This window comes from Symphalangus syndactylus, chromosome 22, assembly GCF_028878055.3.
Source record: "Symphalangus syndactylus isolate Jambi chromosome 22, NHGRI_mSymSyn1-v2.1_pri, whole genome shotgun sequence".
NCBI classification, from domain to species: Eukaryota; Metazoa; Chordata; class Mammalia; order Primates; family Hylobatidae; genus Symphalangus; species Symphalangus syndactylus.
Genome location: NC_072444.2, coordinates 14,136,365 through 14,148,952, shown reverse-complemented (window position 1 = coordinate 14,148,952; position 12,588 = coordinate 14,136,365). Strand labels below are relative to the sequence as shown.

At 48.5% G+C, this 12,588-nt stretch overlaps 1 protein-coding gene and 1 pseudogene across 4 annotated transcripts in view; one reads left to right on the top strand and one right to left on the bottom strand.

The window, feature by feature from the left end:
- Window positions 1–12,588, bottom strand: part of TCEA3 (transcription elongation factor A3) — a 48,738-nt gene that overhangs the window by 23,635 nt on the left and 12,515 nt on the right. For all 4 annotated transcript variants that reach the window (XM_063631599.1, XM_055261838.2, XM_063631600.1 and 1 more), the window contains one exon: window positions 8,426–8,488. In XM_063631599.1, coding sequence (XP_063487669.1) covers window positions 8,426–8,488 — 63 coding nt within the window. The remainder of the gene's footprint in view (window positions 1–8,425; window positions 8,489–12,588) is intronic.
- LOC129472321 (single-stranded DNA-binding protein, mitochondrial-like) lies at window positions 10,897–12,209 on the top strand (annotated as a pseudogene).

Sequence of the window (12,588 nt, the reverse complement as noted above, 5' to 3'; positions counted from 1 at the left end):
CACAGCCTGGGCAGCTGCACCAGGCAGACTTGGGGCCTGGATCCACAGCTGCTTCTCATGTTCACTTTCAGGCTGTGGACATGCTACTTCCTTTCAGGAAGAAGAGGATTCTGGACTTCTGACAAAGTCTCTCAGGCCCAGAGAGTTGTATCTGAGAGTGAGACTGACTGAGTAGCCCAGGCTTCTCAGGATCAACAACCTGGAGTTACCAGGGAATCCCATCCAACATCCTGCTGGGCACAGCTCAGTGTGGACTCTGCTGGTGACCTCCCTGTCCCCCACCTCTTGCTGTTTGGCCTGACCTTGGATCTCCTCTTTCACTCCAGACCCCTGGACCTTTGGGATTTTTGCGTTCTCTAGAGACTTGAGGTTCCTCAAAAGTGCCTCCGTGCATACCGGTGAGGTGGGCCGGGGATGGTAAACTCTGTTCTTATAAGGTTTACATTTTGAATTTCTAAAATTTTGTCCAAAGGGATTCATTTCCTAGCTTTTATTTATTTATTTTTAATGCAGTTTGAAACTTACTGTCCTAGATTAATCTAGCCTTGATTCCACCCGACCCTGCCTGACAACTGGGTTGCCTGGCAGCATGGTGGAGGGACAGGGAAGCTGAGATCCACGCAGATTTCTCCTGGAGTCAGATTGCAGCAGGAGGTTTGGGTGAGGAAAGGCTGGACAGGGCATGAACTAGCAGGGCTGTCAGCAACCAAAACGGATGCTCCTGCCCCCAAGCCTGGTCCTGGTCACTGGGTTCTCGCCTGAATGGTCACAATAGCCCTAAAACTGGTTTCCCTGTATCCTCTTCCCCCACTACAATCCATTTGCCAAAGGGCCGCCAGAGGGACTTTTCAAAAATTCACAGCTGATCAAGTCACTCCTCTGCTTCTAACCCTCCAACACAGGGGTTCCCACCCCCTGGGGCCACGGACTGGTACCAGTCTGTGGCCTGTTAGGAACCAGGCCACACATCAGGAGGTGGGCCCCGTTGTGAACTGCGCATGTGAGGGATCTAGGTTGCACGCTCCTTACGAGAATCTAATGCCTGATGATCAGAAGTGGAAGAGTTTCTTTTTTTTTTTTTTTTCTTGAGACGGAGTCTCACTCTGTCACCCAGGCTAGAGTGCAGTGGCGCAATCTCGGCTCACTGCAAGCTCCGCCTCCTGGGTTCACACCATTCTCCTGCCTCAGCCTCTCTGAGTAGCTGGGACTACAGGCGCCCACCACCACGCCCGGCTAATTTTTTGTATTTTTAGTAGAGACGGGGTTTCACCGTGATCTCGATCTCCTGACCTCGTGATCCGCCCGCCTCGGCCTCCCAAAGTGCTGGGATTACAAGCGTGAGCCACCGCGCCCGGCCTGAAGTGGAACAGTTTCATCTTGAAACCATCCCCCACAAGCCCTGGTCCATGGAAAAACTGTCTTCTATGAAACCAGTCCCTGGTGCCAAAAAGGTTGGGGACTGGTGGTGTAACAGCTTCCAATTATTTTTAAAATAAAGTAAAACTCCTGGCCGGGTGCAGTGGCTCATGCCTAAAGTTTCAGCACTTTGGCAGATCGAGGTGGGAGGATCACTTGTGGTCAGGAGTTCGAGACCAGCCTGGCCAACGTGGCAAAACACTGTCTGTACTAAACATATAAAAATTAGCTGGATATGGTGGCGCACGCCTGTAATCCCAGCTACTCAAAAGGCTGAGGCACAAGAATCGCTTGAACCCGGGAGGTGAAGGCTGTAGTGAGCCGAGATCACGCCATTGCACATCAGCCTGAGTGACCGAGCGAGACTGTGTCTTCAAAAAAAACAAACAAAAACAAAACCAAAAGCTCACCACAGCCTCCCAGCCCCTGCACGTCCTGCCCCTACCCGCTTTCTGATGTAATCTTATGCCATGCTCTCCGCATGGTTTACGGAAGGCCTCCACAGTTCTGCTTCTTTCTGTTCCTTAAACATACCCATCCCTCCCACTGCCGGGCCTTTGCACAGGCTGGTCTTCCTTCCTGGAATGCTCTTCCTCCTCCAGGTCTCAGCTCACAAGAGGGAGGCCTTCCCTCACCACCTCAGCCGAGGCTGACGGTCCCCGCCCGGTAATTCTCTAGCACATCACCTGATTTCTCTCTTTTACAGCACTTATCCAAGTGTATGATTAACTTGTTTATGTGTTTATAAACATCGTCTGCCTCCATCTGCAGATTACAGGCTCCAGAGTATTGGGACCCTGTCATGGGTTCACCACTGCATTCCAGTTCCTGTAACAGTGCTCTAGGTGGACACTTGATACATCATTGCTAAATGGATGGATGACTGAATAAATGAATGAATACATGATGAATTGAGGAATTGACCACAGAGAGATGAAAGGCACACCCAGAGGGTCCCCCAGGGCTGAAATGTGGAAAGAGGAAGGTCCTCTTTGGAAGGACAGTGGCCCCACTCTCTGGGCCTGAGAGGGATCTCTCTCTCTGGGAGTACGAGAGGGATCTCTCTCTCAAAGCCAGCCTCTGTCAACTTCCAGGACCCAGGCAACGCCATCTCCTGCAGCTGGGATGGTGCCTCGCCAACCTGTGTACGCCATTGCACATTCTCAACAGCTATGACTCACCACAGGAAAACCATCAGGGGAGCCTGCAACATGCTGCTTTGAAGGAGCCCCAGTGAATAACAGTAATAATGGTGGTCATTTTTGAAATGACTGCACTGAGTTGGTTTACTTATTAAGAACCTAGGCTCTGGAGTCAAACTCCCAGGTTCACAGCCTGATACCAACACTTTGTAGCTATGTGACCTTGGGTGAGTTCCTTAACCCCTAGGTGCCTCAATTTTTTTTCACACGTAAAATGGGAATAACAATAATACCCATCTTATGGGGCAGATGAAAGCAACTAAGTGACAAAGTATTAGGCAGTTTACATAGATAACCAGGTTTCATGTGAGTATTATTACAAAGTATTATGTATTTATTGAGCATTTACATGGTTTGGGAACAGTGCTGGGTATTTCATTACCTCATTTAATCCTCACAATGACCTTGAGAGGGGTTCATAATTGTCTCCATTTTACAGATCAATAGATTGAAGCTCAGAGAGCTGAACTGAATTATCCATCCAAGTTACTGTCCCAAGTTATCCATCCAACTAGCAAAGAGTATAGTCAGACCACGAACCTGTCTGTCGCCCTTCCAAATTCTTTTCAACACATCAACTGTGTCTTTAAAAGAGAGGTTTCCAGAGTCCTCCTACCTGAGCAAGACTAGGCTGTTTGGAGCATTTCTTCCCACCTTCCTGGCAGGGCACACCCAGCCCTGGTCCCGCCTCCCCGGTTAGGAGCTGGCTGGCCAGCTGGAATTCGTGTCTGGGCAGCATTTCAGGCAGCCACACTCATTTTGCTTTCAATGCACACGCCTGGGAACTGAGCCAAACTGCAGAGAGGGCATCATCGGCCGGGGTTAGAGGTTGGATTTATCAACAGCTTCCTTCTGCTCCCCGGATGTGCCCGCACCGCACCAGTCCTTAGAAAATCCTCCTGCCCCAGGTCTGAGTAGAGGCGTCTGGAGGCCGGGCTCGCTGCTTCTGTGCGCCACCTCGAGGGCATTTCAGTTACTGCATCAGCGAGCATGCTCTGCAAATGGCAAATCATTCTGACAGCCAGGTAAAAGGACAACTGAGAACAGTCAACTTTCTCCCCTGTCACCATGGTATCCTTCGTGGTCTGCTTCCTGGTACTCCAGCTACAGTTCCCAGAGCATCGTGCTCACTCCCACTTCCACACTTTGCGTGTGCCATTTCTTTCTGCTTGAAATGACTCTCCTGACTTGCCTACCAAACTCCTCCTATTAGACTTTCCATTCTCAGCTCAAATACTTTCTCTTCCACGAAGCCTCCTTTGACTTTTATAGTCATATTGAGACACACTTCCTATGTTCCCACGGTGTTTTATACCTACCCCTTTCTAAAAACATACATTTTGGTGTCTGCCTCTGTACTCATGGTTAGCCCTAAGAAGGGAGAGGTGATGAGTTTCAACCTTTGCCTGGCCTTAGAGGTCAAAAACGGGTGGGCTGCAAATATATTTTGTCTCCCTATTGTGTCTTAGAAAAATGTGAATATGTTGCTGATATTGAAAATTGGGAGTTTTGGCCGGGTGCTGTGGCTCACAGCTGTAATCCCAGCACTTTGGGTGGTTGAGGCAGGAGGATTGCTTGAGCCCAGGAGTTCGAGACCAGCCTGGGCAACAAAGTGAGACTCTGTCTCTACAAAAAAAACTTTTTTTTAAGTTAGCCAGGTGTGGTGGCGTGCACCTGTGGTCCTAGCTACATAGGAGGCTGGAGCAGGAGGACTGCTTGAGCCCAGGAGGTTGAGGCTGCAGTGAGCCCTGTTTATACCACTGCACTCCAGCCTGGGTGAGATCCTGTCTCAAAAAAGGTGGTGTGGGGGAGTTCCATATGAAAATCTAGGTGTCTGGCTTTTCTTTAAAAAATTAGAAGACATGGCACCCTGGACCTGCATTTCCCCAAAGCAACAATCAGCTGGGGTGGGGTAGTGGCTGCCCCCTTCAGACAGGCACATACTTTCTAGTTTGTCGTGATCTCCACTAGTCACCCAGTGTACGCATGTGCCCTTGATCCCCGGAGAATGTTGAATTTGCAAGGAAGTGCTCAATAGATGTGCTTGCCAAATCAATGAATGGATGAATGAATGGAAGAGAAAAATGAAATAGAGAAGTAAATCATGCAGGAAAGAGTCTGGGTAGGAGATAAATTAATGAGATTTGCTGCCTGGCACGGTGGCTCACGCCTGTAATCCCAGCACTTTGTGGGGCTGAAGAGGGTGGATCACAAGGTCAAGAGATCGAGACCATCCTGGCCAACATGGTGAAACCCCGTCTCTACTAAAAATACAAAAAAATTAGCTGGGCATGGTGGCATGCGCCTGTAGTCCCAGCTACTTTGGAGACTGAGGCAGGAGAATCACTTGAACCTGGGGGGTGGAAGCTGCACTGAGCTGAGATAGTGCCACTGCACTCCAGCCTGGCAACAGAGCGAGACTCCATCTCAAAAAAAAAAAAAAAAAATTAATGAGACTTGCTTGTGTCCCTTTTGGTTTCCTACCCTCAATACTGAACCAGCAGGAAATGGCACAGCTTCTGGAAGGACAAATAGATTCTGTTTGACTGACCTTCAGAGAAAGAATGCATTAGGGGAGGGAGCCAGGAGGTTTCAAGACCATGAAGGCAAAGTCAGGAGAGGAGTCCAGAGGCTCAAATCCTTACATGAATGTTGAGTGTTTTGCTTACAGCATCAAACCCAGAATGTCATTAGTGACCAGTGTTTCATCTGGGATAGGATGACCCTTCATTATCCAGGAAAGTCCTTCACTCTCCGGGACACTTGGCATCTCTGATTCCCACCACAAAATGTCAGGAGTATCCCCCTCCTTCTCACCTTACCCCTACTTTGGCCCAAGTCATAGTGACAACCAAAAACGCCTCCACACATTTCTAAATGACTGCTGCTGAGATCCACTGGTCTAGAACTAGGATGACACTGGAGCCACCATTTCTAGGCCTGACCCACATCAGACATTGCTAATTGACTGCAGAACTTTTTCTACAGCCTCAGACTCCCTCTCCAATCAGCACTCCAGATAGCTTCCACACATCAGCTGGAGCCGGCTGCCATGTTGGAGGTGTGCAATACAGCCTAGGCCCGTTGAATCTTCATAAAACCTTAAACAACCTAATTTTTGTGTCTCTACTTTTCTTTCCAATGGCAATCTTACTGATACATTAGGCTTAAAATAATTCTGCAGCTCCCACACCTACTGTCCCAGAGGCCAACACCCTTATCATCCCACCAAGGTGCCCCAAAACCCAATGGGGCCCATGGACCCTAATCGTTCTCCTTGATCTTCTGCTTGGTCACCTCCTGGCCTGGCCTGCTCTCCTTGGCCCTGTTTCTCCTGCTCTGACCTCTGACCCCTCTCTTGGACCACACTTCACACCCACTCCTTTATTCCAATCTTTCCTTGGTGCTCTCATCCAGGTTCTTCAGATGTCAGTTACACACTAATGACTCTATAATTTTTGTTTTGTTTTGTTTTGTTTTGAGATGGAGTCTCATTCCGTCCCCCAGGCTGGAGTGCAGTGGCACAATCTCAGCTCATTGCAACCTCCGCCTCCCGAGTTCAAGTGATTCTCTTGCCTCAGCCTCCTGAGTAGCTGGGATTACAGGCACCTGCCACCATGTCCACTAACTGTTGTATTTTTAGTACAGACGGTGTTTTGCCATGTTGGCCAGGCTGGTCTCGAACTCCTGGCTTCAAGTGATCTGCCCGCCTTGGCCTCCTAAAGTGCTGGGATTACAGGCATGAGCCACCTCACCTGGCCTTGACTCTGCAATTTATATTTCCAGCTGAGACTTTCTTCCTGAGTTGTAGCCTCATATAATCCAACTGCATATTTGACTTCTCCAACTGAATGACTAACACACGCCTCAAATCCAACACATCGAGACCTGAACTCTGGATTTTCCACCCCAAGCCTGATTTGCATAAGCACAGTCTTCCCCATGCCAATTCATGGCAACTCCATCCTTGCAGATGCTCAAGTGAAAAATCTTGGACTCATCCCTGACTCCTCTGTTTCTCTCATTCCCCACATCCAATCTGTCAGGAAGTTCTGTCAGCTTTCCTGTCAAGATATATCCTGAAACCACCCCTTCACCCCACTTCCACAATTACCTCCCTGATCCAAGCCACCACGATATCTTGCCTGAATTACCGCAACAGCCTACTGGCTGGTGTTGCTGTTCCTTCATTCCTGGCACAGCAGCCAGAGCCATCCTGATAAATTTGGTGACATCATTCCCCCCCTCAGTACCCTCCAATAGCTCCAGCTTTACTCATTCCCCCAACCCTCCCCCTCACTCAAACTGCTCCAGCCGTCGGCCATCTCACTCTTCCTTGACTCTGCCAGGCACACCCCCACCTCAGGGCACTTGGCTTGGAATGACCCCAATATCTGCTTGGCTAAATCCCTCTTTCAAGCTTTTGCCTAACGGTCACTTCCTCGATGAGGACTTTTCTGACAACTCCACGAATATCCTTCCCCGATCCTCTTCCCTCTCCTCTTTTGATTTCCATAGGACTTGTCACCTTCTAAACTTTACCTGCCTCCCCCTACTTAGAATAAAGGCCCCCATCACTGCAGGGATTTTTGTCTCTTTCATGCATGTCTGTATCCCTGGCACCTAGAATAGTTCTCGGCACATAATAGGCCCTCAAATATTTGATGACTAAATGAGTTGATGATTTATGCTACTTTGGGGTAGACATCCTAGCCAGTTCAGCCCAAATCCAGAGAGAGCCCACTCCGGGTATAGGCTTGCTTTTTCTTTTTTTTTTTTTTTTTTTTTTTTTTTGAGACGGAGTCTCGCTCTGTCGCCCAGGCTGGAGTGCAGTGGCGCAATCTCGGCTCACTGCAAGCTCCGCCTCTTGAGTTCACGCCATTCTCCTGCCTCAGCCTCTCCGAGTAGCTGGGACTACAGGCGCCCACCACCATGCCCAGCTAATTTTTTTTTTTTTTGTATTTTTAGTAGAGACGGGGTTTCACTGTGGTCTCGATCTCCTGACCTCGTGATCCGCCTGCCTCGGCCTCCCAAAGTGCTGGGATTACAAGCATGAGCCACCGCGCCCGGCCACTTTTTCTTTCTTTTCTTTTCTTTTTTTTGTTTTGTTTTGTTTTGCTTTGTTTGTTTTGTTTTTGAGACGGAGTCTCACTCTGTTGCCCAGGTTGGATTGCAGTGGCGCGATCTCGGCTCACTGCAACCTCTGCCTCCTGGGTACAAGCGATTCTCCTGCCTCAGCCTCCCGAGTAGCTGGGATTACAGGTGCCCACCACCATGCCTGGCTAATTTTTGTATTTTTAGTAGAGACGGGGTTTCGCCATGTTGGTCAGGCTGGTCTCGAACTCCTGACCTCAAGTGATCCACCTGCCTTGGCCTCCCAAAGTGCTGGTATTACAGGCATGAGCCACTGTGCCCAGCCTAGGTATCGGCTTTCAAGACCTCTGTCCTCACTGGGTTCAATCGGACCTTGAGACTGGTCCCCTGACAGTGATGGGGCAACAGCAACCAGTCAGCCACCCCAGGGAAAGAGCCACACCCCTGATTCGGGGGCCCACTTGCTAAATGGATGGATGAATGAATACATGATGAATCGAAGAATTGACCAAGAGAGATGAAAGGCACATCCAGAGGGTCCCCGAGGGCTGAAATGTGGGAAGACTGTGTGGGTCTTAGAATATGGGGGCAACATAACGTAGGAGGTTTCTTCCTTCCCTCGTTTCCTCTGCCTTGGGCTTCCTCCATAAAAACAGAGAAGGGGACACAGGCTAAATAGGACATTGGGTGGAGAAGACTGTGGTTTCTTTTACCTTTCCACCGATGGCCTTTTTGGAGAGGAGGTGGCAGAAGACTTGGAGTCCACAGAGTCTCTCCTGAAAGAAGAAAATTGGCGATGAGACTGTTTTGTAGACTAGCATCAGTACTGACAGGGAGGTGGGGAGAAAGCATCCTGGGAAAAGGCCAGCTGGCTTGAGGCTAAGGAAGCCCACCCGGGCCACAGCTACTTGGGAGACGGAGCTCCAGGTGGTGCCGGCTACTCATGACCTTCACCTGCCCTCCATCAAGTGAACCAATACAAGGGAAGGAAGTCAATATCTGCCAAGGGCCTAATACATGCCATGTACGTGACATGGGTTGTGTTGCTCATTATTAACAACTATTCTCAGCAGGCCCCTGTCCTCCTGGCTGTCAGGCAGGCCTTAGCTAACTGGAGTCCACAGAGATTGGATTCCTGGAGTTGTCTGTACCCATCTAGAGCCAGAGAAACAGAGAGATCAGCTTCAGCCTCCCCGGCAGGCACTTTAGGAGGAGGAGAGGAGAAACACATGGGCCTTGGGGATAGAAGAGCTGAGTTAAAATAGCAATCAAGAAAGCAGGAGACAAAATTAGATGCGGACTGTGCCTAAAGTCACGCAAGAAAACCAATGCATAGGAGGAAAAGCAGATCTAAAGAAAATATACTCAAATGCTAACCACTGTTACAGCTAGGGTGATGGGATTAAAGGTGATTTTTTTTCCAATTTTTCCAAAATGCACGTAGCTACATTCTTTTTATGATATATAATGTAGTTATTCCTTTTACTGGTTTTAAAAAATCAATCTGTTTGTTAATTGCAAACCCCACTCCCCATCTCACTTACCCTGCCTTCCTTTTAATTCCATAGCACATGTCACCTTCTAGCATACTACATAATTGACTTTTTTTCTTTGAGACAGAGTCTCACTCTGTCACCCAGGCTGGAGTGCAGTGGTGCTATCTCAGTGGCTCACTGCGACCTCCACCTCTTGGGTTCAAGTGATTCTACTGCCTCAGCCTCCCCGGTAGCTGAGACTACAGGCATGCGCCACCATGCCTAGCTAATTTTTATATTCTTAGTAGAGAGGGGGTTTCACCATGTTGGCCAGGCTGGTCTCGAACTCCTGACATCAGGTAATCTGCCCGCCTCGGCCTCCCAGAGTGTTGGGATTACAGGTGTGAGCCACTGCGTCTGGCCAATTTACTTATTTATATTTAATTATATTTATTGTCCGACACCCCATGTAAATTCCACAAGAGCAGCATTTGGTGGGTTTTGGTCACTGTGGTGAGCATTGTCTGTGCTCAGCCCACTTCCCCTTGGGTGCTCACTCTCTCAGTGCCTCTGGACCTAAGAGCTGCCTCCTGCAAGCTCCCCAGGGCCTCTGTCTGAGGGAGTTCTCCCCCTCAGCTAGGCTGGCTGGAAGTGCTGGTCACTAACTAATGACCCCAGGAGCAGCCCTCCACCAGACACATGGAAGAGGGGAAGAGAGGTCCTCATTCACATGCCCCTGCACTCCCACAACAGGCTCTGGGAGTTCTTCTGTGGGATTTCTCCCTAGTGCCCTTTGGGGATAGACAATGCAAGCAGGAACCAGAAGCTGGAATTCCTACAGTGGGAGAGGGGAGAGAAGACATGAGACTCCACCCTGGAGAACCACTTTCTGACTCTTCCTCGTTACTTTTCTTTTTTTTTTGGAGACGGAGTCTCGCTCTGTCGCCCAGGCTGGAGTGCAGTGGTGCAATCTCGGCTCACTGCAAGCTCCGCCTCCCAGGTTCACGCCATTCACCTGCCTCAGCCTTTCCGAGTAGCTGGGACTACAGGCGCCCGCCACCACGCCCGGCTAATTTTTTGTATTTTTAGTAGAGACGGGGTTTCACCGTGGTCTCGATCTGCTGACCTCGTGATCCACCCGCCTTGGCCTCCCAAAGTGCTGGGATTACAAGCGTGAGCCACCGCGCCCGGCCTTACTTTTCTTTTTAGAACAAATCAGAAATACTCCGCAGTTATTGCAAATGACTGTTATGAAAACCATTCAGGAACATAAAAAAATGCTTAGAATACAATAGCAAGATAAATAAAAAGGTGACCTATTAGTTAATACTAGAGCTAGAGCATCAGGAAAAGTCTACAGATTAGACTGTAAGAAAATAGAAACCAGCTGGGCGTGGTGGCTCACACCTGTAATCCCAGCACTTTGGGAGGCCAAAGCGGGCAGATCACTTGAGTCAGGAGTTTGAAACCAGTCTGACCAACATGGTGAAACCACATCTCTACTAAAAATACAAAAATTAGCCAAGTTTGGTGGCATGCACCTTTAATCCCAGCTACTTGGAGGCTGAGGCAGAAGAATCACTTGAACCTGGGAGATGGTGGTTCCAGTGAGCTGAGATTGTGCCACTGCACTCCAGCCTAGGCAACAGAGGGAGACTCCATCTCAAAAAAAAAAAAAGAATAAAAAGAAAAGAAAGAAAGTAGAAACCATGTTTCAAAGACCTGTATTACAGGTACTTCATCAGTTTGTAAGGCTGAGTCCAAAACAGCTAGCAGTTTGGTTCTTGAAAGCTCCCTGAATTGTGTGCAGTTACTTGGGCAAGTGGGTTAGGACCCTATCATGAGACAGATGGAAGGAAATACTCCAGCACAATGTTTTCTCTAGCAACAAATGAAATGTGGTGATCAGGGGACAAGGAAGTGTACCAAATGGGTAATGTCTGTCAAGATGACATGGCACAGAATATCAGCATTCTAGCCAGGCCTTGGAGATGTGGCACATCAGTGAAAAAGGGGTCTGGAATTTATTTTTATTATTTGTTTTGAGATGGAGTCTCAATCTGTCACCCAGGATGGAGTGCAGCGGCACCATCTCGGCTCACTGCAACCTCTGTCTCCTGGGTTCAAGAGATTCCCATGCCTCAGCCTCCCGAGTAGCTGGGATTACAGGCACGCGCCACCATTCCCAGCTAATTTTTGTATTTTTAGTAGAGATGGGGGTTCTGCCATGTTGGCCAGGCCGGTCTTGAACTTCTGACCTCAAGTGATCTGCCCGCCGTGGCCTCCCAAAGTGCTGTGATTACAGGCATGAGCCTCTGCGCCCAGCCAGGGGTCTCGAATTTATGCAGAAGAAAAAGTAGACTATGGTGAATACATGGATAAAAATAATGGGAGGTGACAAGCAACAACAATCATAGTGAGGCAGAAATTGAAAAATAAATATGCATTCATTCACTCCAAGAAAAGTAACAGGCAAGGCAAGGGTTAAAAAGAAAAGAACAAGTTTTCCTCTGCCTAGCAAGCTCACTTCAAGGACAGTTATAAGATAATGCTGTTTGGGAAGCCAAGGCCAAATGAATAGGCTCCAGACACCCCTCCCCTCCAGAGCAAGGTTGAAGGAAAAAAAGAGAGAAAGACAAATTCCTTTACTATTACTCCTTTCCCTGGCTTCTTAAGCATGACTGTATTTTACAAATGTCTGTATTTAGCCAGTTCTTGTTTTTCTTTCAATGCAGCTAGAAGGCCACCAGCTATGCAAGGCCACAAGTTATGCTATGCTATAGATTATGTGACCTATCACATGATTAACTGCTTTTGTTTTGCTTCTGTAAGCTTGCTTATAAAAACCCCACTCTGTCTTTGTTAAAATGCTCAGCTGTTTAGATATGAGTCCACTGAGCCGGTGCATACCTTAAATAAACAATCCTCCTGTTCTCCTATTGGTCTCTCTGGTCCTCAGTTTCCTGCAATGATAGCTGATAGTAGGATATTTCTGAGTGACCAGACAAAGGAGAAGGCATAGAATGGATGATTCTTCTTTGGCCATTGTTTGCTACAGTCTCATGTCCAAGTCACGTATAATCTTTATAGTTCCTAAGGACAAAAATTCAAATACTGTTTTATATTTAAAAAAATAATTTGCGCCCATAGTCCCCCTACTCAGGAGGCTGAGGTGAGAGGATCACTTGAGCCTAGGAGTTGCAGGCTGCAGTGAGCTGTGATCACGCCACTGCACTCCAGCCTGGGCAACATGGTGAGACTCTGTCTCAAAAAAAACAAAAAAAAGGCCGGGCATGGTGGCTCGCGCCTATAATCCCAGCACTTTGGGAGGCCGAGGCAGGTGGATCACCTGAAGTCAGGAGTTCGAGACCAGCATGAGCAAAATGGAGAAACCCCGCCTC